The sequence below is a fragment of the Peromyscus maniculatus genome, chromosome 5 (assembly GCF_049852395.1).
Source record: "Peromyscus maniculatus bairdii isolate BWxNUB_F1_BW_parent chromosome 5, HU_Pman_BW_mat_3.1, whole genome shotgun sequence".
In the NCBI taxonomy this organism is placed as follows: domain Eukaryota; kingdom Metazoa; phylum Chordata; class Mammalia; order Rodentia; family Cricetidae; genus Peromyscus; species Peromyscus maniculatus.
Window position 1 is genome coordinate 45,136,604 of NC_134856.1, and position 25,230 is coordinate 45,161,833.

The 25,230-nt window shown below is 45.2% G+C and overlaps 1 protein-coding gene across 1 annotated transcript; it reads right to left on the minus strand.

The window, feature by feature from the left end:
• Positions 1 to 837: 837 nt before the first annotated feature.
• On the minus strand, positions 838 to 24,476 carry Tmem231 (transmembrane protein 231). Its single transcript, XM_006974077.4, has 7 exons — positions 24,296 to 24,476; positions 24,025 to 24,194; positions 7,111 to 7,239; positions 6,680 to 6,823; positions 4,533 to 4,614; positions 2,591 to 2,696; positions 838 to 2,242 (listed from the first exon to the last, which is right to left on the minus strand). Exons 1-7 carry the CDS (start codon positions 24,432 to 24,434, stop codon positions 2,065 to 2,067), a joined length of 948 nt encoding a protein of 315 aa, XP_006974139.1. The 5' UTR covers positions 24,435 to 24,476; the 3' UTR covers positions 838 to 2,064.
• Between the last annotated feature and the right edge of the window lie 754 nt (positions 24,477 to 25,230).

Consider the following 25,230-nt stretch of genomic DNA (forward strand, 5'->3'; position numbering starts at 1 on the left):
TGTTAAAGAGTCTCCCGGAATCATGGGCAGCCTCTGCCCTCCCTATCCTTCCCCCACCCAAGGCCCCTGCCTTTCAGAAGCCACAGGAAACCTCTTTTCCAGACATTTTAATTAGAAACTTATAAAACCTCATTGAGTTCCCTATACAAATTTTACACAAGATAGTTTAATATAATGCAAAGTAGCCTGCATCTTTGGTCATCTTTCTGAATCTTGTTATCTTTTTTCCCATACAGTATATTCTGATCACACTCTCATCCCCATCTCCTTATTTTATTGAGACAAGGTCTCAAGTATCCCATCCTGGGTTCTAACTCAAGAATGGTCTTCTGAGTTAGAACCTCCACCTCCAGGGTGTTGGGATTACAGACTCCATGAAGTTTTTAAATGACGCTGGGGATGGAACCCAGGGCTCTGTGCATGCCAGGCAAGCAGCACTCTTCCCTAACTTTCTCATAACCTTTTTGAAATTGAAATCAGAGGCCATTTTTCATTTAAATCACCAGAAAAAAAAATCACAGGCATATAAATAGCTGTACATGTGAAATCAGAGAGACTAGTACTAGGGAATTTTTCTGCTTGAATACTTCAAAATAGCTTTGTTTTCAAAATTCTTATTTTGCTCAGTCTGACAGAAGGTGCTCTGGAGATCAGAACTGAGTCTCCAAGGTAAACTAAGACATATACCGAGGAGTGTGTTTGGGGTTAGACATGAGGCATGGGGTGGTAGGTGTAGGTATGTCCTTCCAGGGCTAATGACATGGTGACATCATAAACAGCCACCTGTCCTTTAAGATCGCACAATAGTTCAGCACAAGAATAAGGCCAAATTGCAGTTTTCTTTTTCTTTTCTTTTCTTTTCTTTTCTTTTCTTTTCAGTTTTCTATGCAAGGTAGAAGCTTGTTCTGGCCATGTTCTTCGTGGATACTTCTTTAGATTGGAGGGCTCCCTGACTGGGCTGCTTGTCACTCTGGTAGATGCCCTGCTTAGCCTCCTCTTTACCTGCTCCTTGCGCTTCCCCCAAAGCTTCCCTTCTGCCGAATACCCTGTTCCTTAGTCAGGGAACTGCAAGCAACTGAGTTTTTGGCTCAGCCTCCAAATAAACCCTGCGGTTGTCAGGCAATGGAAGCCAACACCGCCACCAACCCCTCGGTCACGCAGATCCTTTCAGAAAGGGGGAAGGCCATCAAGGGCGGGGTGGGGGGGGGTGGCAAGTGGCCAGGCTGCTGGGTGAGGACCAGAGAGAAAGAACCTGTTGTTAGAAGCCTGACGTCCTTCCCTGCTATTGGGGGTGGGGGGACAGACCAAATAAAACAGTACTTCTGACTTCAGCCGCCATCCCGGGGGCACAGACAGAGGGCAAGAAACGGGGCACAGAGCCAGCCACAGTAGGGCAGGAACAGAGGGCTGTTCAGCTGAGCTGATGACAGACTCCCATCTATTAGCCTGAAGGCAGGTGGCTGCTCCTCCTGCCCTTAAGTTACCCACCCGCATGCACATGTTTCTGGGACTCTTGTATTTAGGCTCTGCCCTGCCCCCTTCAGCTCTCCAGTTAAAGGCTTCAGTTCTGGAAATCAAAGTTCTGAATGGACAATGTGTAGACACGCAGGAGTACAAAGTACTAGGGACTTGCATATTTCTCGTGAGGGCCCTGAAGAAGCTAAAAAGTAGCTTATAATAGGAGGAGGAATGCACAGGGCAGCCCAGTTCAAAAGGGGTAAAGTCTTTCATTGACCAGAGGTGGGACTCTTTTAAAGGTGTATGAACTGACTGCAATTTTCTCCTGAAATTTAAGGCCAAAGCAAAAGCAAAAACAAAACAAAACAAAAACCATAGCCTCTAGTAACCCTGGGACCTTTCCACAAACTCGTCCTTGTGATTTCCTTGGTGCTTTGAAGGCATAGGGTCTGTGCAGTTGAAAGAACCATTCTTTGTCTCTGAGGGGGAAACACGCGAGCCTGAAAGTGTCCAGCAGACTCTTTGCAGAACTGTTGTAAAGTCACAGTTCTCAGAAGCCAGGGATGAGGTAGCCATGGTCCCTCAGAGTCTCCTGATGTGGTCTTCTCAGGACAAGTGCTCTTTACCCAGCTCTCCCTGGGGCACGGCTACAGGAATGGAGGTCACTACTTGGTTCTGAAACACGAAGATTTTGATTCTTTCAAACACCCAGACGAAGATGAGTAGGATGCTGACATACTGAACCCAGGCAAACTTGATCATCTCCCAGAAGCCTGGCTGGTAAGTATAAAATGTTAAGGAGGCCACAGCTACATGTAAGGAACAGTTACCCCAAAGTTCAGGTCAGATAGGAAATAGAAAGAATATTTCAAATACTCTTGAGATAAAATGGATAACCAGAGATTATTAAGATATAAATATGGATAATTCTGACCCAGAAGAATTGCTTAGAAAGAAACAGGAAATGGATTTTTCTTTCCTGTGGGAATAGCAGTCATCTGTGTGGGGGCTACAGAGCTGCAGCAATTTCCTATCTTGTGAGTCCCACATCTGTTCCTACTTGGGATAGCTAAGGAGCCCTTCCTTTCTTAGTGGGAAGGAGCCACCGCTGACTGGCTAACAGAAAGGATATGAAATGACTTCCACAGGATATCGGATGACAGCATTGATCACAAAAGGAGCTTCGGCGGCCCTGCCCACCAACCAGATTGGGTTGGGGTCACTCAGGACGGTAGTAACTGCAACACAAACATTAATCATTAATCCAAAATATAAGTAAAGTCTTTGAATGCAGGGGGCTATTCTGCATTTCAGAATGCAAAGAAGTGGAAAGAGCACTTGAGTGTGCAAAGTTGCTTACACATTATTTAAAAGACTTGCCAAACTACTTCTGCTACAACATGTCAAAAAATTGCAAAGGATCTATGTGGCCTACCATTGCTGAAGAGCTAACTGGAGAAATACTATGTTTCTAGAAAAAGTAGCAATTAAAATGGTGTAGCAGAGTAGGGGAAATATTTTTATTATATAATTAAATAAATAAGAACTTGGATCCCAAAGTGTTTCCGTTTCTAAGTATTATTTATTTGTGTGTGTGTGCTCTTGTGTGTGTGGGTGTCTGTAGAGGACAGATGCGTTGGATCCCCTGGAGGTGGTATTACAGGCAACTGAGAGATGCCTAACATGGCTACTGGGAACCCTAGTAATTTGGAAAAGTAGCAGCACTCTTTTTTCTTTTTCCTTTAAAAAAATTATCATTTATACAGAGTTCTTCTTGTATGTATGCCTAAAGGTCAGAAGAGGGCACCTGATCTCTTTATATATGGTTGTGAGCCACCATGTGGTTGCTGGGAATTGAACTCAGGACCTCTGGAAGAGTGTCAGTATTCTTAACCTCTGAGCCGTCTCTCTAGTCCCTTCTTTTTCTTTTCTGAGACACAGTTTCTCTGTGCAGCCGTGGCTGGCCTGGAACTCAGAGATCTGCCTGCCTCTGCCTCCCAAGTGTTTGGATTAAAGGCGTTCACTGCTGCCACCCTGCCAGTAGCCAGCAGTCATGTCCTCTTTAAATACATTCATTTATTTAATGTGTACCAGCTCTCTCCCTCCACCATGTGAGTCCTAGGTATAGAACTTAGATCACCAGGCTTAACAGAAAAAGCTCTTATCCACTGAGCCATCTCACGGGCTCCTTTTTTTGACAGCATCTCATGTAACTCAAGCTGGCCTCCAACTCGCTGTGTTACCGTGACTTTCTGATGCTTCTGTCTCTCCCTCCTGAGGGCTGAGGCTACAAATGTGTAAGTGTACGCTACCATGCTTTATGGCTTTATGTGGTACTGGCGACTGAACCTGGGTATTGTGCATACTAGGCAAGAGCTCTCCCAATTGAACTATCTTCTCAGCCCCAAAGAATGAAAGTTGTAGAAACTATTTATATATGGACAAAGAGTGAATGAAATAAAGAGAAAAAGAGTTGATTTTCAGACCAATGGTTGTCAGATTTATTAAGACATACTAGAATTGTAAGCCTTCCACTTGTGAAATGTCTGTGGGTATCATCTATAGTGTCTTGCTGCCAAGAAACAATTTTGATGCCTTTAGGAAAAATGTTAACCCATCAACCAGCCTGGTGTGCTAAGTCAAGCATGGGGATGCTCCTCTGGGGGCTAAACACTATCTGTGGTCAGGCTAGAAATGTAGACTGTCGGACACACATCATCCACAGTTGTCTGGAAACTGAGGATAGTAAGTTGTCACGGGATATTTTTAAATAGGTGTACTATGAGGGATAACTCAATTAGGCTTAAATACACATTAGAAAGAGGAAACCAGCCAAGCCAGTGATGGGATAAACAAGGCGAGTGATCACTAACCCGTGGGCTCCAGGTGCTAAGTGGGGAAGGATGTGGCTTTGAGGACAGGACACAGGACAATCTGGCAAGCCCATCTACCGCCCATCACCGAGCCTCCACTGGGTTTGTGATTTCCATCTTGGAGAAGCATTCCAGCTGTTTGTTTTCATGGCGCCCACAACCTGGGAAGTCTGTGAGCAGTGGACTCTCCTGGTAACTCACCATTCCTTTCCTGATAGGCAGCAACAATGTGTGTGAGGTCGTAGTCATGGGCAAAAGGACTAGTCCCGTTGATCACAGACACCTGGGGCGAGGTAGGAGGACAAGCTATGAACACTCCCCTCCCCCCTTTTTTCCACCCTGCTGCTCACCCAGGCTCAATCCTGGAGACCACCCAAAGCCCAGAGACCGAACTCTTATTCTTGGGACCTATTACTATTTTACTATTTCAGTCATCATTTTTTAGAGTTTTTTTTTTTAATTATTTATAGTTTTGTGTGTGTGTGTGTGTGTGTGTGTGTGTGTGTGTGTGTGTACACACTCACTTTGTGGGTTCACAGACCAGCAGAAGGGCCCATGCGTGTGCCTGAATGAGACAAAGGGAATGAGGAAAGAACAGAGGCTAGAGAGCTGGGAGATGGCTAAACTTCTTTCTCTCATGTGTCTAGTTGATTTTTATGTATAAAAAAATCGCTTTCCTCCCATTTTTGTTCTAGGAAAACAGGTCATGCTAACCGTGCAGCTGTCCTGTTGGCATGTGCCAGCCACAGGGCTGTTGTACGGACAGTGCTAAGGGCTGAGCCAGCAGGTGTCTCAGGAAGCCACCATGGAGACTGAAAAACGTGACCTATAAACCTCTTTTTTATTTCTGTTTGAGATGAGGTGTTGCTCATTTACGCCACGGAGACTGAAAAACGTGACGTATACGCCTTTTTTTTTTTACTTCTGTTTGAGATGGGGTGTCGCTCAGTTACCCAGGCTAGTCTTTTTAATTCCTGGCCTCACGTGACCCTCCCACCTTACCCTCCCACCTCGGGGACTACTAGGGCAGGCCTGCCACCACACCCATGTGTAAACTTTCTCACTTTGGGCTGGCACATGTCACCTGTTTGATAAGTGGTAACTATTTCTTTGAAAATGTATTTACATCGGCATTTTACAAGATCATTTGAAAGATGTGACAGTCAATCTTGACGGTCAAACGGCTTGGCCGGAGCAACACTTGGGAGATTTTAGTAGAGCACACCTCTGGGTGTAAGGCATTTCCAGAAATGATCAGGACAGGAGGGCTCAGGTCTGACCTGTGGTTTGACCACTGATGGATTCAAATATGAACAGACGTTGGGTGGTTTGGGGGAGTGGAGCTGTTGCAGGTGGGGCCTGGTTGGAGGAAGCAAGGCACTGGGACCTTGGGGAGGGAGGCCCGGCAATGACACACTGCATCTTGCTCTACTCTGCCCCCTGCTGGTCATGGTGTGGGAAGCTCTTTAGTCCCCTCTCTCCCACCAGAATGGACTAAAACCTCTGAAACTGTGAGCAAAATCAATTCCTCCTCCTTTTGTTGTTTCTTCAGACGTTTGGCCACAGCAAACGATAAACTAACACAGAACACACTGGGAATATGTGCGCCTGAGAGCAACAAGTTACTTCTTCAGTCTCCCCTCTTTCAGGGTATAAACCAAGGTGTGTCTTTTAGACCTTTTTAAAAATTCTTCTTCTTCATGTGTATGTGTGTTTTACCTGCATACATTTATATGCACTTTGTATGTGCAGCATGTAAGGAGGCCAGGAGAGAGTGCTGGATCCACTGGAGATGGGATTACAAGTGCCTGGAAGCTGCCATCTGGGTGCTGGAAATCAGTCTCGGGTCCTCCAAAAGAATAGCCAGTGCTCTTAACCACCGAGCCAGCTCTCCAACTCCCTTTCTGCATTTTGTAAGAATTCATGATGGGGCTGGAGAAAGAGTTCAGTTGTTAAGAGCACTGTCTGCTCTTCCAGAGGACCTGGGCTTGGATCCAGCACTGCACATCTGTGATGCATATACATACATTTAGGCAAAATACTCATACACATAAGAAGATCTAAATAGCCGGCTGGTGGTGGCGCATGCCTTTAATCCCAGCACTGGGAGGCAGAGCCAGGCGGATCTCTGTGAGTTCGAGGCCAGCCTGGGCTACCAAGTGAGCTCCAGGAAAGGCGCAAAGCTATACAGAGAAACCCTGTCTCAAAAAAACTAAAAAAAAAAAAAAAAAAAAACTAAAAAAAAAAAAAAAAGATCCAAATGCTGTTTCTAAGTGCAAATTTTTCTTCCTTCAAAGGATGTGATAAACACAGGCACAAAGGAGCTAGACCATAAGAGGCATCCTTACATTGTATCTGATATCCAGGCCGCGGTAGCTCAGCGGCTGCTTCTGCTGCAGCCTCAGGTCGCCATTCACATACAACTGTGACCCAGGAACAGCAAAGGAGGACTGAAGAAACGCCATGCTCTGCATCACAAATGTTGACATCCTCTGAAATCATTAAAAAGAGAGACGCCATTGTCCCGTCTGTAGAGCCTGGGGGTTTCACAAGCCACCCGTCTGCAGCTGAAGCTGACAGGCTGGCACACCTGGGCTAGCCCACACAGGAACCTTTCTGCCCAGACCCTCTGACCTATTAATAGTCACTCAAATAATTTAATATTACCCCCAATGAAAAATATTCAATTTGTCTATGTTAAATCCCCAACAATATTCCACAAGTACCATCTGTGGTGTGGTTCTCCCTAGAAAGGAGGAAAAAGAGAGGACTGACTCACATGAAGTTGGTAGGAGAAGGTCAGAATGAGCTGCACACCGAGAACATTCTCTGTGGCTTGTAGGGGAAGTTCAAGTTTAAAATGGAACACATCCATTTTTCCATCCTGGTTCCGGTCTTCTTCTCTGGTCTACGAAGGCCAAAGAAAGAGATTTATTTATTTATTTATTTATTTATTTATTTATTTATTTAAGAATTGTTATATCTGAGGCTGGAGAGATGGCTCAGAGGTTAAGAGCACTGGCTGCTCTTCCAGAAGTCCTCAGTTCAATTCCCAGCAACCACATGGTGGCTCACGGGCATCTATAATGAGATCTGGTGCCCTCTTCTGGCATGCAGGTAGAACACTGTATACATAATAAATAAATAAATCTTAAAAAAAAAAAAAAGAATTGTTATATCTGGGTGGTGGTGGTACACACTTTTTAATCCCAGAACTCAGGAGACAGAGACCAGCAGATCTCTGAGTTCAAGGCCAGCTTGGTCTACAGAGTGAGTTCCAAGACAGCCAGGGCTACACAGAGAAACCCTGACTTGAAAAACAAACAATTGTTATTTATGTATATGTATATCTGTGACTACACATATGCACATGTATGTGCCTGTGCAAGCCAGAAGACATTGTTGGATGCTGTAGAACTTGAATTAAAGGTGACTGTGAGCTACCTGATAAAGGCGCTGGAAGTTAACTCGGGTCCTCTGCAAGAACAGTATGTGCTCTTAATCACAGAGCCATGTCTCCAGCCCCCAGGGAGAGACTGCTTTTGCCTCTCCCTCTCACTCCTTTTGTCTTTCTTTAGAGTGCTAAGTATTGAACCTGGGGCCTCCTACATGTCAGGCAAGTGCGTCACTGCTGTGTGGCAGTTCCATCCCTAAGTCAGCTTGTTTAAATGGGGGAAAACAATCTAATTCTAATCATCATGCATTTACCAAGCAAGCTAAAGAAATCCACCAAGCTCTATTTATACATTTCTTTAAAATTTATTTTTATTTTATGGTTATAAATGTTTGCCTGCACATATGTATGTGCTCTAAGTGCATGCCTAGTTCCCACAGAGGTCAGAAGGGCACTTCGGGAAGATGTTACAGATGGCTGTGAGCCGTCATGTGGGTGCTGGGAACTAAACTCAGGTCCTCCGCAGGAGCAGCCATTGCTCTTCGCCACTGATCCTTTGCTCCAGCCCCTATTTTTTTGTTTTTGTTTTTTTGTTTTTCGAGACAGAGTCTCTCTGTTAGCTTTGGAGCCTGTCCTGGAACTCACTCTGTAGACCAGGCTGGCCTCAAACTCACAGAGATCCGCCTGCCTCTGCCTTCCGAGTGCTGGGATTAAAGGTGTGCGCCACCACCGCCCGGCTAATAATTTATTTAATTTTATATGCATTGGTGTGAAGATGTGAGATCCCCTGGAACTGGACAGTTGTGAGTTGCCATGTGGGTGCTGGGAATTGAACCTGGGTCCTCTGGAAGAGCAGCCAGTATTCTTAGTTGCTGAGCCATCTCTCCAGCCCCGCTCCAGCCCCTATTTATACATCCTTAAACTACAGGTACCTTTGCTTCAGATCCTTGAGGCTGGACTATCCATCTCATTGTTCATGTCAAAGCTCTAAACCTTGTTTATCTTTTAGCATCAATCAATAAAGTAAAAAAGGAAGCTGAGCAAAATCAATAAGATACCAAGACCATGAATATTTGACAAAAATCAGAGGAGGGCATAAGGAAAGTCACAGCCTATAAATCCGATGTGGGCAATTAAAAATAAGTCACTAGCTGGTGCTGCCAGGCCCAGCTGCAGCACAGTGAACTGCCAGTGGCCAGCAGAAGGGACAGCACTGGCACACGCCTGCACTTTGATGCTAAGCTCACTCATTTCTTTCCCACTAATACCACTCTGTGAAGAAGAGTTTTTGTTTCTCAAGGGAGCAACGTTGGGGTCAGGATAGCTGCTTTCAGAGCCTTTCAGTGATTTCCTTCCTTCAAGGCAACAATGTCCTTTTCTTAGGCTTGTTATCACCTCCTGTCCTTCCTCCACTGGCTTCTACTACTACTCTCGTCCTAGCTCATCAGCTTCCGGGGGGCGGGGGGAGGGAACAATGCAACCAGGGCTGCGGAGAGAGCCACAGAGGCACTTATGCATTAGTCAATATGAATGGGATGGGAAAGCGGCGTCTGGGTCTTCTGTAAGTTAGCTTCTGCTGCTATAAGGAAGAGGGTTGTCTCAGTTCAGGTTTCTATTGCTGTGAAGAGACACCTTGACTATGGCAACTCCTATAAAAGAAAGCAATTTAGTTGGGGCTGGCTTACAATTCAGAAGTTCAGTCCATTATTGCGGCACTGGGAAGTATGGCAGCATGCAGGCAGACATGGTACTAGAGAAGGAGCTGAGAGTTCTATATCCAGATGTGGAGGCAGCAGGAAGTAACTGTCACACAGGCGTGGCTTGAGCATCTGAGAACTCAAAGTCTGCCCCAGTGACCACTTCCTCCAACAAAGCCACATCTACTCCAACAAGGCCACACCTAATAGTGCCACATCCTATGGGCCAGTGAAGGCCATTTTTATTTAAACCACTACATTCCACTCTCTGGCGTCCCCTAGGTTTGTAACCATATCATAATGCAAAATGTATTTAGTCCAACTTCAAAAGTACCCACAATCTATAAGTCTCAAACTTGCTTAAAAGTCCAATGTTCAAAGTCTCTTCTGAGATTCATGGTAATCTTTAAACTGTACTCCCCTATAAAATAAAAATGAAAAACAGATCACATATTTCCAATATATAATGGCACAGGATATACATCCATTCCAAAATTTAGGGAAAGGAGCACAGTGAAGAAACACTGGACCAAAGCAAGACCAAAAAACCAGCTGGGCAAACTCCAAACTCTGCATCTCCATGTCTGATGTCACAGCACTCTTTAGACCTCCAACTCCTTTCAGCTTTGTGGACTGCAACACACTTCTCTCTCTTGAGCTGGTTCCACTCCCTGTTAGCAGCTCTCCTTGACAAAGTATCTCACGACTCTGGCATCTCCAGTATCTTGGGGGTGGCTTCACCTTCACAGCTTCATGAAATGACCTCTTTAGACCTCCAAGCAGAGATACCCCTGACACATGCGTGGCCTTAGATGTTTTCCTCAGTTGTGGAGGGAGATTCCATAACCCCTTTCTTTTATCCTTGACTCTAAAGCCAGAACCACGTGGCCGAAGCTGCCAGGTTCTGCAGCTTGCTGGGCCTGGGACATGGTCCCCTTGTTCAATTACATCTTCACCAGCTTCCTGTTTTTGATGGTTATCTTCACTACCTAAGCGTGGCTGTCCTGGAACTAGCTCTGTAGACCAGGCTGGCTTTGAACTTAGTCATCTGCCTCACTCTGCCTCTGAAGTTCTGGGATTAAAGGCATGTACCACCACACCCGGCTCTAAGCTTTTCTTTAATTTCTTTTCCAAGTTGGAAACTTAGCTGGATGGGGTCTTGCTCTGAGGTCACCTCTCCCTTTATTCCACTTAGCATCAGGCTTTTCTTTAACCTGCTCACACTTCCTGAAGCCCCTTTTCTCCTTGGACTGTACATTTTGCATTTTTATTTGCTCAGCTTGCTCCTTTTCATCATAAATCTGTATAAGAGTGAACACTAGTAACCACACAACAGTCTATACTAGGCTGTTTTGAGATTTCCTCTGTCAAAGATGTTAATCCAAACTCTTCAATTTAATCTCAGGCAGATTTTTTTTTTTTTGACAAGAACAGAAAACAGACACATTTTTTGCCAAAATATCACAAGATCAATCTCTAGACCACATACTAATAATCCTCTCTTCTGAAGCCTTTTGAAGCAGGCCCCCACTGTTCAAATCACCTCAGCACCACTGTCTTCCCTGTTCCTACTAATATAGCTCATTAAGCCATGCTTAAAGCTTTCCAATGCTTTCTTAACCTGAAGTCTCAAAGTCCACATTCCTCCAAACAAAAGCAAGGTCAGGTGTATTACAACGATATCCCAGTCCCTGATACCAACTTCTGTCTTAGTTAGGGCTTTATTGTTGTGATGAGACACCATGACCATGGCAACTCTCAGAAAGGAAAACATTTAATTTGGGCTGGCTTACAGTTCAGAGGTTTGGTCCATTGTTGTTATGGTGGGAAACATGGTGGCATATAGGCAGACATGGTGCTGGAGAAGTGGCTGAGAGTTCTACATCTGAATCAGCAGGTAGCAGAAAGAGGAGACACTAGGCTTCATGCTGGGGGATGTTCTGTATGACAAATGTGTTGCTCTGATTGGTCAATAAATAAAATACTGATTGGCCAGTGGCTAGGCAGGAAGTATAGGCAGGACTAACAGAGAGGAGAAAAGAAAGAACAGGAAGGCAGAAGGAGACACTGCTAGCCCGCGCCAGGACAAGCAGCATGTGAAGATGCCGGTAAGCCACGAGCCACGTGGCAAGGTATAGATTTATAGAAATGGATTAATTTAAGCTAAGAACAGTTAGCAAGAAGCCTGCCATGGCCATACAGTTTGTAACCAATAGAAATCTCTGTGTTTACTTGGTTGGGTCTGAGCAGCTGTGGGACTGGCGGGTGACAAAGATTTGTCCTGACTGTGGGCAAGGCAGGAAAACTCTAGCTACAGCCTCGCTTGAGTTTCTGAAACCTCAAAGCCTGCCACTAGTGACCACTTCCTCCAACAAGACCACACCTCCTAATAGTGCCACTCCCTGTGAGCCTATGGGGGCCAGACTGTCTCCTGGACTCTAGGGCTGGACAGGAAAATAAAGACCACGCTTCTCAATTTACAAGGGCAGAGGGGCCAGGAGAGAACTGCCAGGAGGGTGCAGATTCCAGCAGGTTGTGGGAGGGCGAGGAACTCACTTCACTTGATCTGTATAGTACATGTCAAGCCTCAGACAGAGACCAAGTGCTATCTACATTGTACAGACGAGAAACTCTAGACAGGAAGTCAGGGCTGTTATCAGAGGCACAGTTGGGAAACTGTCTAACAGGATTTAAATGGGTGTTTAACTGTGTTTCAGCCTTTTGGCTAATAAAATCAGGTGGAGGTTATGTGGGGCGTTTACCCATCACCCCCACAGCTTCCCAGAGTTTTCTTGAGTGCGAGCAGCAGGAAATATTAGATAGAAGGATTTATAGCGGAGAATGTTGCGGAGATAAACAGATAGAAAATAAAGGATAGCCTCGAGAGTGCCTGGAACCTATTCCAACGGGCCCGGACTGTCTCTGGTCCAGGGTTTTTATAGAGACGCCAAGGGGTGGAGCAAAAGACCTCCTCCCCCAGCACAGCCAAGTGCAGACCATCTCAGACACCTGCACTCAGGCCCGTGGTCCTGATCATCCTCTATTTGGACCTGCTGGGTAAAGCCATGAGGAACCCCAGGAATGGGCTCCCACAAGGTTAGGTGTTTTTAATTCAAATTTCCTTTTAGTACTAAATTGTCCAGATTTGGAAGGAGAAAAAAGATAACAAAACAAAACTAAGAGTAACCAAGTATGGTGGGGCACACCACAATCTCAGCATATGGGGAGCCTGAGGCAGAAGGATCACTACAAATTTGAGGGCAGCCTGAGCTACATGGAGTGCAAGGCCTGCCTAGACTACAGAGTGAGACCTTGCATCAAAAATAGATAGATAGATAGATGGATGGATGGATGGATGGATGGATGGATGGATGGATGAATGAATGAATGAATGAATGAATGAATGAATGAAAGAAAGACCTGGGCATGGTGGTGCTCACCTGTGATCCTAGCACTGGGAAGGCCGAGACAGAGGATCAGGAGTTTAAGGTCTTCCTCTGCTACACAGCAAGGTTTGAGGCCAGCCTAGGTTATACAACACCTCATCTCAAAAAACTAACAGTGAGGGAGTATTAAACCTGTGAACTTCAAAGAGGAAAAACAAGCCGATTGTCTGATTAAGGCAAGCTGTATTTTGGGGTGCATCTGGGACTGGCCAGTCTACCTGCTTTTTCCTATGTTGAGATTTTAGAGAACAGCCCCTGTTAACCTCTTAAGGTCCCTTTTATGGGAGAGATAAAGTATTATGGGGGTGAGAGAGTTGGCTGTTATACATTGTTAGAAAAATACAATGAGCCAGGCAGTGGTGGCACACACCTTGAATCCTAGCACTCGGGAGGCAGAGGCAGGTGGATCTCTGTGAGTTTGAGGCCAGCCTGGTCTACACAATGAGATCCAGGACAGGCACCAAAACTACACAGAGAAACCCTGTCTGGAAAAAAAAAAAAAAAAAAAAAAAGAAAGAAAGAAAAATACAATGAGCTTGGGCATGATGTGGTAGTGCACACCTTTAATCCCAGTACTCAGAAAGCAGAGACAGGCAATCTCTGTGAGTTTGAGGCCAGGCTGGTCTATAAAGTGAGTTCCAGGACAGCCAAGGCTGTTGTTCAGAGAAACATTGCCTCAAAAAAACAAAACAACAAAAAATGGGCTGGAGAGATGGCTCAGAGGTTAGGAGCACTGACTACTCTTCCAGAGGTCCTGAGTTCAATTCCCAGCACCTACATGGTGGCTCACAATCATCTGTAATGAGATCTGGTGCCCTCTTCTGGCCTGCAGGCATCTATGCAGGCAGAACACTGCATATATAATAAATCTTTAAAGAAAGAAAAATAAAAATACTAGGAAAGGAACAAGAGTAAGGATATATATCCTGTGAATAGAGTTGCAAATTTAATGTAAGTTGAAAAACATATTTTGCAGTTTACACCAGCTCTAAGAAATAGGAACTTATTCTTTTTTTTGGGGGGGGGGTCTGGCTAGGAACTTCTTCTTCTTTTTTTAATAATTTATTTTTATCTTATGTGCATTGGTATTTTGCCTATATGTATGTCTGTGTGAGGGTGTCAGAGCTTGGAGTTACAGACAGGTGTGAGCTGCCACATGGGTGCTGGGAATTGAACCTGGGTCCTATGGAAGAGCAGCCAGTGCTCTTAATCACCGAGTCATCTCTCCGGTCCCATATTCTTAATTACAAATAGAAACTTTAACTTGTGGGGGAGGTTAAGAGCACTGGCTGCTCTTCCAGAGGACCTGAGTTCAATTCTCAGCACCCACATGGTGGCTCACAAACATCTATATTGGGATGATGTCCTCTTTTGGCATAAAGGTGTCGTATAGATAGAACACTCATATACATTAAATAGATCTTTAAAGAAAGAAAGAAAGAAAGGAAGGAAGGAAGGAAGGAAGGAAGGAGAGAGAGAGAGAGAGAGAGAGAGAGAGAGAGAGAGAGAGAGAGGAAGGAAGGAAGGAAGGAAGGAAGGAAGGAAGGAAGAAAGAAAGAAAGAAAGAAAGAAAGAAAGAAAGAAAGAAAGAAAGAAAGAAAGAAAGAAAGAAAGAAAGAAAAAGAAAAGGAACCTTAACTTGCAAGGATAGACAGTAACTTATTCTTTGACTATTTAACTACAAACAGAAACCTTAACCTGCACAGGAACTTATTCTTTGGGTTTTTGTTTGTTTGTTTGTTTTTGGTTTTGAGAGACAGGGTTTCTCTGGGTAACAACCTTGGCTGTCCTGGATCTTGCCCTGTAGACCAGTCTGGCCTTGAACTCACAGAGATCCACCTGCCTCTGCCCCCTAAGTGCTGGGATTAAAGGTGGGCACTACCACTGCCCAACAGACCTTATTCTTAACTGTCTTAACTGCAAACAGAAACCTGTTTTGGTCTCACAGGAGGTGGAGAGTTAATTCATCAGTTAAAAGCCCTGTGTGCTGCTCTTCCAGAGGACCAGAGTTTGCTTCCCAGCACTCATACTGGGTGCCTCACAACCACCTGTAACTCTAGATCCATGGAATCCAATGCCCTCTGGCCTCCATAGGTACTTACACTCATGTGCACACACAAATCAAAATAATAGAAATTAATCTTAAAATAATAATAATAACAGGGCCAGTGAGATGGCTCACTTGGTAAAGGTGCCTGCTGCCAAGCCTGTGTTTGATCCTCAGGACTCACACAACTGAAGGAGAGAACTGACTCTAAGATCTGTCTTCTGACTTCCATGTGTACACACACACAAACAAAAACCCCAAAGATGCTGGGCAGGAAACATCATTTTGTACAAAGGTAGCATTGTACTGGGAAAAGTACCAAATAAATACAAAACAGCACCAGGTAATTGCCCAGGGACACAGAGAAAAATGAAGCAGGCTAAAATGGGAGAATGGAGAGGGTGGAAATTAACAGGGATTTTTACGGGAGGTGTTTGGCACGACCTAACTTGCTGGTACCATGACAACAGAAGTGCCTGGATATCTGGGGGTTTGGGTGGAGGGTGATCCAGGCTAAGCAAGGGTTTGTGTGCTGGGTGTGGGTGGCGTCAGGCACCTGGACAGTGAGGAAGGCTGAGGAAGAACAGACTCTTTGCATATGGGCGCTACAAGCTTCCCAAACACCACCAGCCACTGAGCACCACGTGTTCAAACATGAGCCTCTGGGGCACACGCCACGTTCAAACCCTAACAGTGACTGATGCAAACAGTGATAAAAGCCGTCATCCAGGGGGAACTGGAGAGACAGCTCAGCTCTTAAAAGTCCCGACTGCTCTTCCAGAAGACCCAAGTTCAATTCCTAGCACCGACATGGAGCTCACAACTGTTTGTAACTTCAGTCCCAGGGGTCCCATTGCTGGCTTCTGGGGACCCACGGTGCCCAGAACATGCCAGTGGGCAAAACACCCACACACATACACTAAATGTATTTTTTGTTTTTCAAAGAGTAGACATTCAGAGAGCTGATACCTCAACAATAACTTTAGCTCAGTTCCTAAAATCTGATTGGCACCTGGTTAAGAAAATTCATAAATCACACTACTTTGTTTTATGAAATATATGTGTAATTTGGAACTTTAAAAATTACATTTATGGGGCTAGAGAGATGGCGCAGTGGTTAAGAGCATTGGTTGCTCTTCCAGAGGGCCTGGGTTCAATTTCTAGCACCCACCTGGCGGCTCATAACTGTCTGTGACTCCAGTTCCAGAGGATCCGGCATCCTCACATTGACACACATGCAGGCAAACCAACAATGTACATAAAATAAAGATAAGTCAATTTAAGAAGTCATTCTTATTTATTTAAGTGTGTGGGTGGCACATGAGCGGAGGTCAGAGGACAGCTTTCAGGAGACAGTTCTCTTCTTCTACCATGTGGGTTCTGGGGATGAAACACGAGTCATTGGGCTTGGTGGCAAACACCTTTGTCTGCTGGGCCAGCTAACTGGCTCAGTTTCTGTGGTTTTTAAAAACACTCATACACATAAAATAAACCTAGAATTCAGAGAAGAAAAAAAGGCTGGGTGGTGATGGCACACGCCTTTAATCCCAGCACTTGGGAGGTAGAGGCAGGTGGATCTCTGTGAGTTAAGAGGCCAGAGAGGTCTACAAAGTGAGTTCTAGGACAGCCAGGACTATATCGAGAAACCCTGTCTCAACAAACCAAAACAAAACCCCCAAAAGCAAACAAACGAAAAACAGACTCTAAAACATTAAAAGAAAATAGGGCTCTTGGGGACACTGTTCTAGGGGAGCTGACGAAAGCAGTAACAAGGCTGTCTGTGACTTCTGAACACTTTCCCCAGTTAGCAACTACAAAGGCACCTCCCAGTGTTGGTCAAACCTTGACCTTAAAACCAGGGCCTCTGGTGGGAAGACGGAAGTGGGGGATCTTTGCCTGGTGTGTAAAATGAATGAAACAATTTCCTTAATTAAAAACAAAACAAAACAAAATAAGGCCTCCAGCAGGGAGGTGGTGGCACACACCTTTGATCCCAGGGCTCAGGAGACTGAGGCAGGCGGATATCTGTGAGTTCAAGGCCAGCATGGTCTACAGAGTGAGATCCAGGACATCCAGGGCTACACAGAGAAACCTTGTCTTGAAAAACCAAAAACAACAATACTACCATGGTGTCCGTGACTCCTTGGACAGTTTTCTAGACATGGTGAAGTGCTGTGGGATGGTCTGTATGTCAAATGTGTTGCTCTGATCCATAATATTGGTCAATAAATAAAACACTGATTGGCCAGTAGCCAGGCAGGAAGTGTAGGCGGGACTAGCAGAGAGGAGAATTGAGATAACAGGAAGGCGGAGGGAGACACTGCCAGCCACTGCCATGACAAGCAGCTTGTGAAAATGCCGGTAAGCCACGAGCCACGTGGCAAGGTATAGATTTATAGAAACGGGTTAATTTAAGATATAAGAACAGTTAGCAAGAAGCCTGAGCCATTAGGCCAAACAGTTTAAATAATATAAGCGTCTGTGTGTTTATTTTATAAGGGGGCTACGGGACTGCTGGGGCTTGTCGGGACCTGGAGAGAAAACTCTCCAGCTACAGTGAAGCCAGCCCGGATCTATGGTCAGAGCTAAAATAAAAGTATTTGACTGATGGGTGGTGGTGGTGGCGGCGGCGGCGGCGGCGGCGGCGGCGGCGGCGGCGGCGCACGCCTTTAATCCCAGCACTCGGGAGGAGAGGCAGTTCTCTGCGAGTTTGAGGCCAGCCTGGTCTCCAAAGCGAATTCCAGGAAAGGCGCAAAGCTACAGAGAAACCCTGTCTCGAAAAAAAAAAAATGGATTTTTTTGGATTGTATCTTGCTATGTATTCATACCCAGGCTTGCTTGTTGAACTTGTGGTCCTCGTGAGTAGTGGACAGTACAGCCACACACCATTATGCCCAGCTAGACACCGTTCACATGAAACCCAGGGCAAAGGAGCCCTTCCCAGTCTACTTCTTCATATGTAAAATGGCAGCATGATCTCCACCTCACACAATTACTGTGAGAATAAAAGAAGGTATATATTGTTTTCAAAATTAGTAGCTAACATTTACTGTTTATTACAGGCCAAATGCCATAGAAAGGACTTTAAATATGCTATCTAACAATAAAGTGCTTATTCTGTGTACAGGGAGATAGGGGTGAGAAGATAAGCCATAGAGAGTCAACAGGGACTTTTATGACCTTACTTGTATCACATCATAGGCTACTGTCTGTCTGCTTTTATGAACACTGGAGACACAATTCACATGCCATAAAACCTGCTCTTTAAAAAGTGAAAAAATGGGGGGCTGGAGAGATGGCTCAGCAGTTAAGAGCACTGGCTGCTCTTCCAGAGGACCCCCGGTTCAATTTCCAGCACCCACAGGGCAGCTCACAACTGTCTGTAACTCTAAGATCTAGACATCCTCACACATACACGCAGGGAAAACACCAATGTACATAAAACAAAAGAAAATAAATTATTTTCAAAAATGATAAAAGGTGGGCTGATGATTTAGCTTAGTTGGTAGAACATTTGCTGAGCATGCATGAAGCCCTGGGTTCAACTCTCAGCACCATATAAACCAAGTGTGGTGGTGAGTGCTTGCAATCCCAGAATACAGGAGGCAGAGGCAGGAAGATTAGAAGTTCAAGGCTGGTCTGGGCTATGTTAGGCCTTGTCTCAGAATAATAATGATATATATCAATCATGTGAACGGTGTCCAGCTGGGCACAGCAGTGCATGCCTGTAAGGCCAGCCTATTAATGGGGCTGTGGTAGGAAGATCCCAAGTTCAGCAAACCAGCCTGGATATCAACACAAAGAGAGCAAGACACAACTCAAAAAAATTCATGTCTGTGTCTTACATACTTAGTCCTAGCCAGTGAAATAGATTTCAGTTTATTTACTAAATGTTGGGTTATATATAAGTACTTTTAAGTGTAGCTTTTGAAGAATTGCTAAACTGTTTAATTGTCATCCAAAGTGACTTTAACATTTTATATAATTATCTGGTTTTAGATATCTATGGATTTTTGTTTTGTTTTGTTTTGTATTTCAAGACAAGGTTTCACCATGAAGCCCTGGTTGTCCTGGAACCCACTCTGCAGACCAGGCTGGCCTCGAACTCACAGAGCTCTGCCTGATTCTGCCTACCAAGTGCTGGGATTAATGGTGTGCATCACCACTGGCCAGTAAATTTTTTTTTAATTGACATCTTCTGGATTTTTGTTTGTTTGTTTTATTTATTTTTTATTTTTATTTTTTGAGACAGGGTTTCTGTGTAGCTTTGTGCCTTTCCTGGAACTCACTCTGTAGCCCAGGCTGGCCTCGAACTCACAGAGATCCTCCTGCCTCTGCCTCCCGAGTGCTGAGATTAAAGGAGTGCACCACTACTACTACTACTACTACTACTACTACTACCACCACCACCACCACCACCCCCGGCTTTGTTTTTTTTAATTGACATTTTTCTTTCTTTCTTTTTTTTTTTTAATTGATTAAAGTAAGCTTTTTTATTTGTGTACATGGGCTGCCTTCCAGGCAGGGTTCAAGAGGTCAGCAGTGGATGTGAGGAAGACAAGGTTCTTATCACTCAGGGTTAGGGGTTTTCCAAATGAAGGATGTGGTGGGCAAATAGGCGGGGTCACAGGAGCAGCACATAACAAGGCAGTCATTCTTTAAAAATATTTTGTAGATTGCCTTCTCATTTCTTTTTTGGTATGTAGAGTCATTAATTCATTTAAAAATATTTTATTTTTCTTTATGTGTATGTGTATATGTATCTCTGTATGTGCTTGCACATGAGTTCGAATTCCTGCAGAGGCCAAAGGAGAGCATCAGATCTCCTGAAACTGAAATTATGCTTGGTTGTTAACTACCTAAGATGGATGCCGAGAACTGAACTCAGGTTCTCTGCAAAAGCAGCAAGCACTCCCAACCACTGAGCCACCTCTCCAGTACCAGTGATTAATTTTTTTTTGCATCGTTAAACAAATGTTCCACAGCATAAACAAATGTAACACATCTTAAAGTAACATTCTACTACACACCACGATTTACTTTCCCAGAATTCCTTGCAGATACAACCATTTTTGACTTTGGCCGTCAGATGTCTCTCTTGAAGAGGGAACTACTGCACCAATACACAAGAACCACAGAGCGTCTTTTCAACAGTAGTGACAGTTGCAGCAGCAGCTCCAGGGCCAGTGCTCAGTGATTATTCTTTTAAGTACAACTTGAAATCATTCTCAAGTCAAGCACTCAGCCAGGAAGCAAGCGAATAATTTACTGAACAATTATAAATAAGCAATAAGAGATTGTGGGGGGTGGGCTACAGTGGTTAAGAGCAATAGCTTAATTTAACTTCCTCTTCCAGAGGACCAGGGTTTGATTGCCAGCACCCACATCATGGCTTACAACCATCTGCCACTCCAGTTCCAGGGATCAACACCCTCTTTTAGCCTCCACGGACACTGCATCAACATGGTGCACAGCCATAAATGCAGGCAAAACAAAACAGTCACATACACAAAAAATAATAAATCAATGTTTAAAAATTGTTTTAAAAGAGAGGTTTAAGAAAAGGAGTTGTGTTTTATTTCTTCTAAGGCAGGGTCTCACTTTAGCCCTACCTGAAATGTAACTCACTGTGTAGCCCAGGCTAGCCTTAAACTCATAATGATCCTCATATTTTAGCTTCCCAAGTGTTGTGATTACAGACATGAGCCACCACATCTGGTGTTTTTTTGAAGTGTGTGTGTGTGTGTGTGTGTGTGTGTGTGTGTGTGTGTGTGTGTAAGGGATTGATCCCAGAGGCCTGCACATGAACTATGCCACTGAACAACATCCCTAGACTAAGGCCTCTGTTTCCCTAGCTGGGCGAAATCATCCAGGCTAGGGCTGTAGCTCAGTGGTAGAGTGCTTACCTAGAACACTTAAGGCCTTAGGGTAGAGCCCCACCATTTAAAACAAACAAAACAAAATGAACATAGCACGTCCATCCAGTACTAAAGAGAATTGGTCTTGGCTTCTTAAATTTGAAATTAGACCCAGGTACCAGAAGTGGAGGTAGAGGAGGATCAGCCCTCTCAAGGGAGTGGCTTCTGGTTCTAGAGATAAGAAGCCGACTCCAGCCCACTAAGCTACTAGCCAGTTGCAGTGAATGAGTAAGTAAAAATAAAGAACGAAGCCCAATGTTTATCCTTGCTTTTCCTTAAGAAGTCCAGTGACTACACAGGTCTGCCTCCATGCGGGCCTCTCACCCAATCACTCTGCATCAGAGCAGTGGTTCTCAACCTGTGGGTCGTCACGTATCAGATATCTACATTACAATTCATAACAGTGGCAAGATTACAGTTATGAAGTAGCAACAGAAATAATTTTATGGCTTGGGGTCACCACCACATGAAGAACGGTGTTAAAAAGTTGCAGCATTGAGAAGGTCAAGAACCACTGTGTTAGCGGCTCAAGAATAAAATTGGGGCCAGGTGTGGTGGTCCTTGCTCGTAATCAAGTACTCAGTAAGAGCAGGCAGGAGGATCACCAGTTCACGGGACAACCTGTGCTACACTGCAAAGCCCTGTCCTACGGAAAATAAATAAATAAATAAACAGATAGATAGATAAATAGGGAGCTGGGAGTGTAGCTCAGTGGACAGAACACTTGCCTAGCCATTTTGAGATGCTGCGTTGGCTCACCAGAACCACAGTAAGTAAATAAGAAGTAAAAACACGCCGGGCGGTGGTGGCACACGCCTTTAATCCCAGCACTTGGGAGGCAGAAGCAGGCGGATCTCTGTGAGTTTAAGGCTGGCCTGGTCTACAAAGTGAGATCCAGGACAGGCGCAAAGCTACACAGAGAAACCCTGTCTTGACAAACAAACAAACAAACAACAACAATAAGAAGTAAAAACAGGTACAGTGGCCCACAACTGCAATCTCAGCACTGGGCAGGCAGGCACAGATCAGTCTTTGAGGTCATCCTTGGCTACAAATCCAGTTCCAAGCCACCCTGGGCTACATGCCACGCAGTCTCAAAAAAATCCAAAGGGGGTCTTACAAAAACCACATGATTTCAAAGCAAAAACTTTTACCCGTTGCTTGATGAGTGTGCTTAAAAATGCTTTCCAGGTGTTTAGATAACATCTGTTTTGGTGTATCTCCATTTCTGTTTTGAGTATTGTCTACTGACACTCCTCCGTGAGGAAAGCTGGAGCCTGAGCCCCCCTCTTCCCACCAGCCCCCATCACGCACACTCCTCTCCCATCCCTTCAACTGAGCTAGACCCATATTTTGGTCAGTCAATATTCAGTGTGGTAACCAGGACAAGGCAAGTCCTATTCACAATGATAACTGCATTTCCTTCCTTGCTTTTTCTTATGTTGTATTTCCCTGTACTTAACAATGATTTGCTTGCCTCGTTTTCTTTATATGCATAACATTTCAACAAAAAGCTCCTGTTGACACTTAAAGGTGTACGATTTAAGTCTGGGTGTGTGGTCATGCCTGTTGCCCAGCTTCTTAGGGGGCTGAATTTGCCTTATTGCTTCAGCCAAAGCAAGTTTGGACAGGCAACATAGCAATGACCCATCTCAAAATTTTGTTATTCAAATATTAATTATTTTATTATTATTATTATTAATATTATTATTAATATTATTATTTTTTAGCTGAGGATTGAACCCAGGGCCTTGAGCTTGCTAGGCAAGCGCTCTACCACTGAGCTAAATCCCCAACCCTCAAATATTAATTCTCATAGAAAAAAATTGAGGCAGATTTTAAAAAACCCAAGGAGTAAGGGTCAAAGGTAAAGAAAGACCCTTGCAGCCAGCCCTGAAAATCCGAGCTGGACCGCTGCATGGCTGAAGGAGAAAACTGACTCCTTCAAGTTCTTCTCTGACTTCACAAGCCAGCGCCATGGTCTTTTGAGACAGAATGGCCTTGTGTTTGCTGTGTAGCCCAGGGAAGGGGGCAATCCTCCTGCCTCAGCTGGGATGGCAAGCGTAGGTTAGGAACGGACAAAACATTTACCAACAAATAACTGGTTAAATCCATCACTCCTTATGTCATTAAACCATCTACAGACCTTAAAACTAATAAGGTTGGTTAACAAGTACTGCTACATTACCAACCACATTGAACCCTTACTTTTCCGTCATCGCGTATAAACCTATACCTCTTTAATATCTCCCCACGAGCCTACAGGTTTGTGATCAGAAAATTTTTTTTTTTTTATATATATATATATATATATATATATATATATATATATATATATATGGAAAAATTAAAGAGCAAAGTAATCTGAATTAGAGTTTGTGTATGTATTGCTATTCACACGACCAACAAGGTTTTCATATTTTAAAGTTCTTGTTTAGCTGTTGGCGGAAAAGTCTGAATTCTTTTTCCCCCTATCAGCTACACGTTTGCCTTATATGGCTAATAATCAGCTGTGTCTGAAAGAATCCACGTTTGAAAGTAGGAAAGCCAGATGTTCCATACGTCTAAGGGAAAGTATTTTCAGAATACGAACGGAAAGGGGTGACTGTAAAGCATTTGACTTATGCGAAAGTAAACACTAAACTTCAGACAGTAAAATGCTTCAGTTTCATGGAAGACAGCTGCAATGTGGAGCGGGGTGGGGGTGTGGGGTGGTGGTGTGTGTCGGGGTGTGGGTGTTAGCCTAACCCTGACAGGCGTGGCTTGGCCAAAGCACGAGCCGAGAACTCAACCAATCAGCGCTTGCCCCCGCCCCTGCGTCCAGTCTACATAAAACCCTGGTACTGTCTGGCCTTCCAGTGTGGAAACTCAGCGACATCCTGGAGTTTACAGAACTCAGGCTTCAAGCCCAGTGGTAAAGTGCTCTCACGGAAGCGCACAGTCCTGGGTTTGATTCCTAGCACCCCATAAACTGGAGCATGGCGTTTCATAACTGAAATCACAACACTTGGGAAGGTGGAGGCCAGAGGATCAGATGTTGAAGGCCGTCTTTGGCTATAACGTTTAAGACCATCCTGGGATACATGAGACCTCCCCCCAGCATCCTCCATCCCCCCCCCCAAAAAAAAGATCCAAGCTGGGATCCCTGGAACTCCCTCCTGTTCCCCAGGGCCCCGGCGGGAACCACGCACCGACACGAGGGGGACGCGCAGGTGAACCCCCTGCAGCCTGTTGAAGGTGGGGAACGTGCTCCAGGCGAGGAAGGCTCCGGGCTCGGGCCCCAGCAGGGCCACGAGCAGCACCTGGTGCTGGAAGCGCACGCTCGGCTGCTCCTCGTAACTGCTCCGCTTCAGCCAAAACCCTGCAAGAGACAAGGCGGGTTGGGGAGCCAGGTCAAGAGAGAGGGCCCGGGCCAGAGGGCCGCGCCGAGCCATGTGGCTCTCCAAGCCCAAGCAGGCTCACCGTGGCTCCGGAAGGCCACCAGCAGAGGAGGGATGTAGGTGAGCGCCGTGGCCAGCAGTAGGAAGAGCGCGGCCTTGGAGCAGAGCCCCGCACGATAGCCGCGCTCGGCCGGGTGGGAGAAGAGCTGGTACAGCGCCATGAGCGCAGGGCCCGTAGCGCCGAGTCTCCACGGCAACCGACAGCGGGCAGAGGAACCAATCGCAAGCACGCAGGCCTTTAGTAGGGGTGGGGCTAGCGGGGTGTGCTGGATTAGAAAGTAGATGCGTTTTATGCGTTGCCTTTGGTCCCTTCAAGAGAACAGCAAAACCACTATTTCCACTCACTGAAGACTGTGTCATCTTCTATCCACATATGCATAGAAGTTGACTTGGTAAATATTTCCCCGTAGGTCATCTATTAACGCACGACATGCGGGTGGTGAATGTAGCTTAGCTGGTAGGAGTTTAGCCTACCATGCAGGAAGCCCTGAGTTCATCCCTAGCACTTCATTAAACGAGGCACAGTGGCCCACATCTGTAATACCAGCAACCCGTGAGGTGGAAGCTGGAGGATCAGAAGTTCGAGGTCATCTTTAGCTACATTGTGAGTTGGAGGCCAGCCTGGAATACACTGGACTTCGTCTTAATACAAAAACTTCAATGTGAGGCAGAGCCAGGCTGATCTCTGTGAGTTCCAGGCCAGCCTGGTCTACAGAGGAAGATCCAGGACAGGCACCAAAACTACACAGAGAAACTCTGTCTCGAAAAGACCAAAACCCAAACCCAAACCAAACCAAACCAAACTCCAATGTGGTTCATACCAAAGCCGAGCCATTTAACGTAACAAGGCCACAGTTCTGGAGCCAGGTACTTTTGACTTCCAATTTGGTTCTGTTTTCACCATACCACATGGTGGTATGCCAGGAAAGCCAGAAAACAGGGCACAAATCCCCTGGT

Excerpts from the sequence above, each read along its gene's own strand:
- Tmem231 (XM_006974077.4), bottom strand. The coding sequence starts at position 24,434 with ATGGCGCTGTACCAGCTCTTCTCCCACCCGGCCGAGCGCGGCTATCGT. Across the intron at positions 24,195-24,295 it reads GGTGGCCTTCCGGAGCCACG|GGTTTTGGCTGAAGCGGAGC; the intron begins GTGAGCCTGCTT and ends TGTCTCTTGCAG. Across the intron at positions 7,240-24,024 it reads TGCGCGTCCCCCTCGTGTCG|ACCAGAGAAGAAGACCGGAA; the intron begins GTGCGTGGTTCC and ends TGGCCTTCGTAG.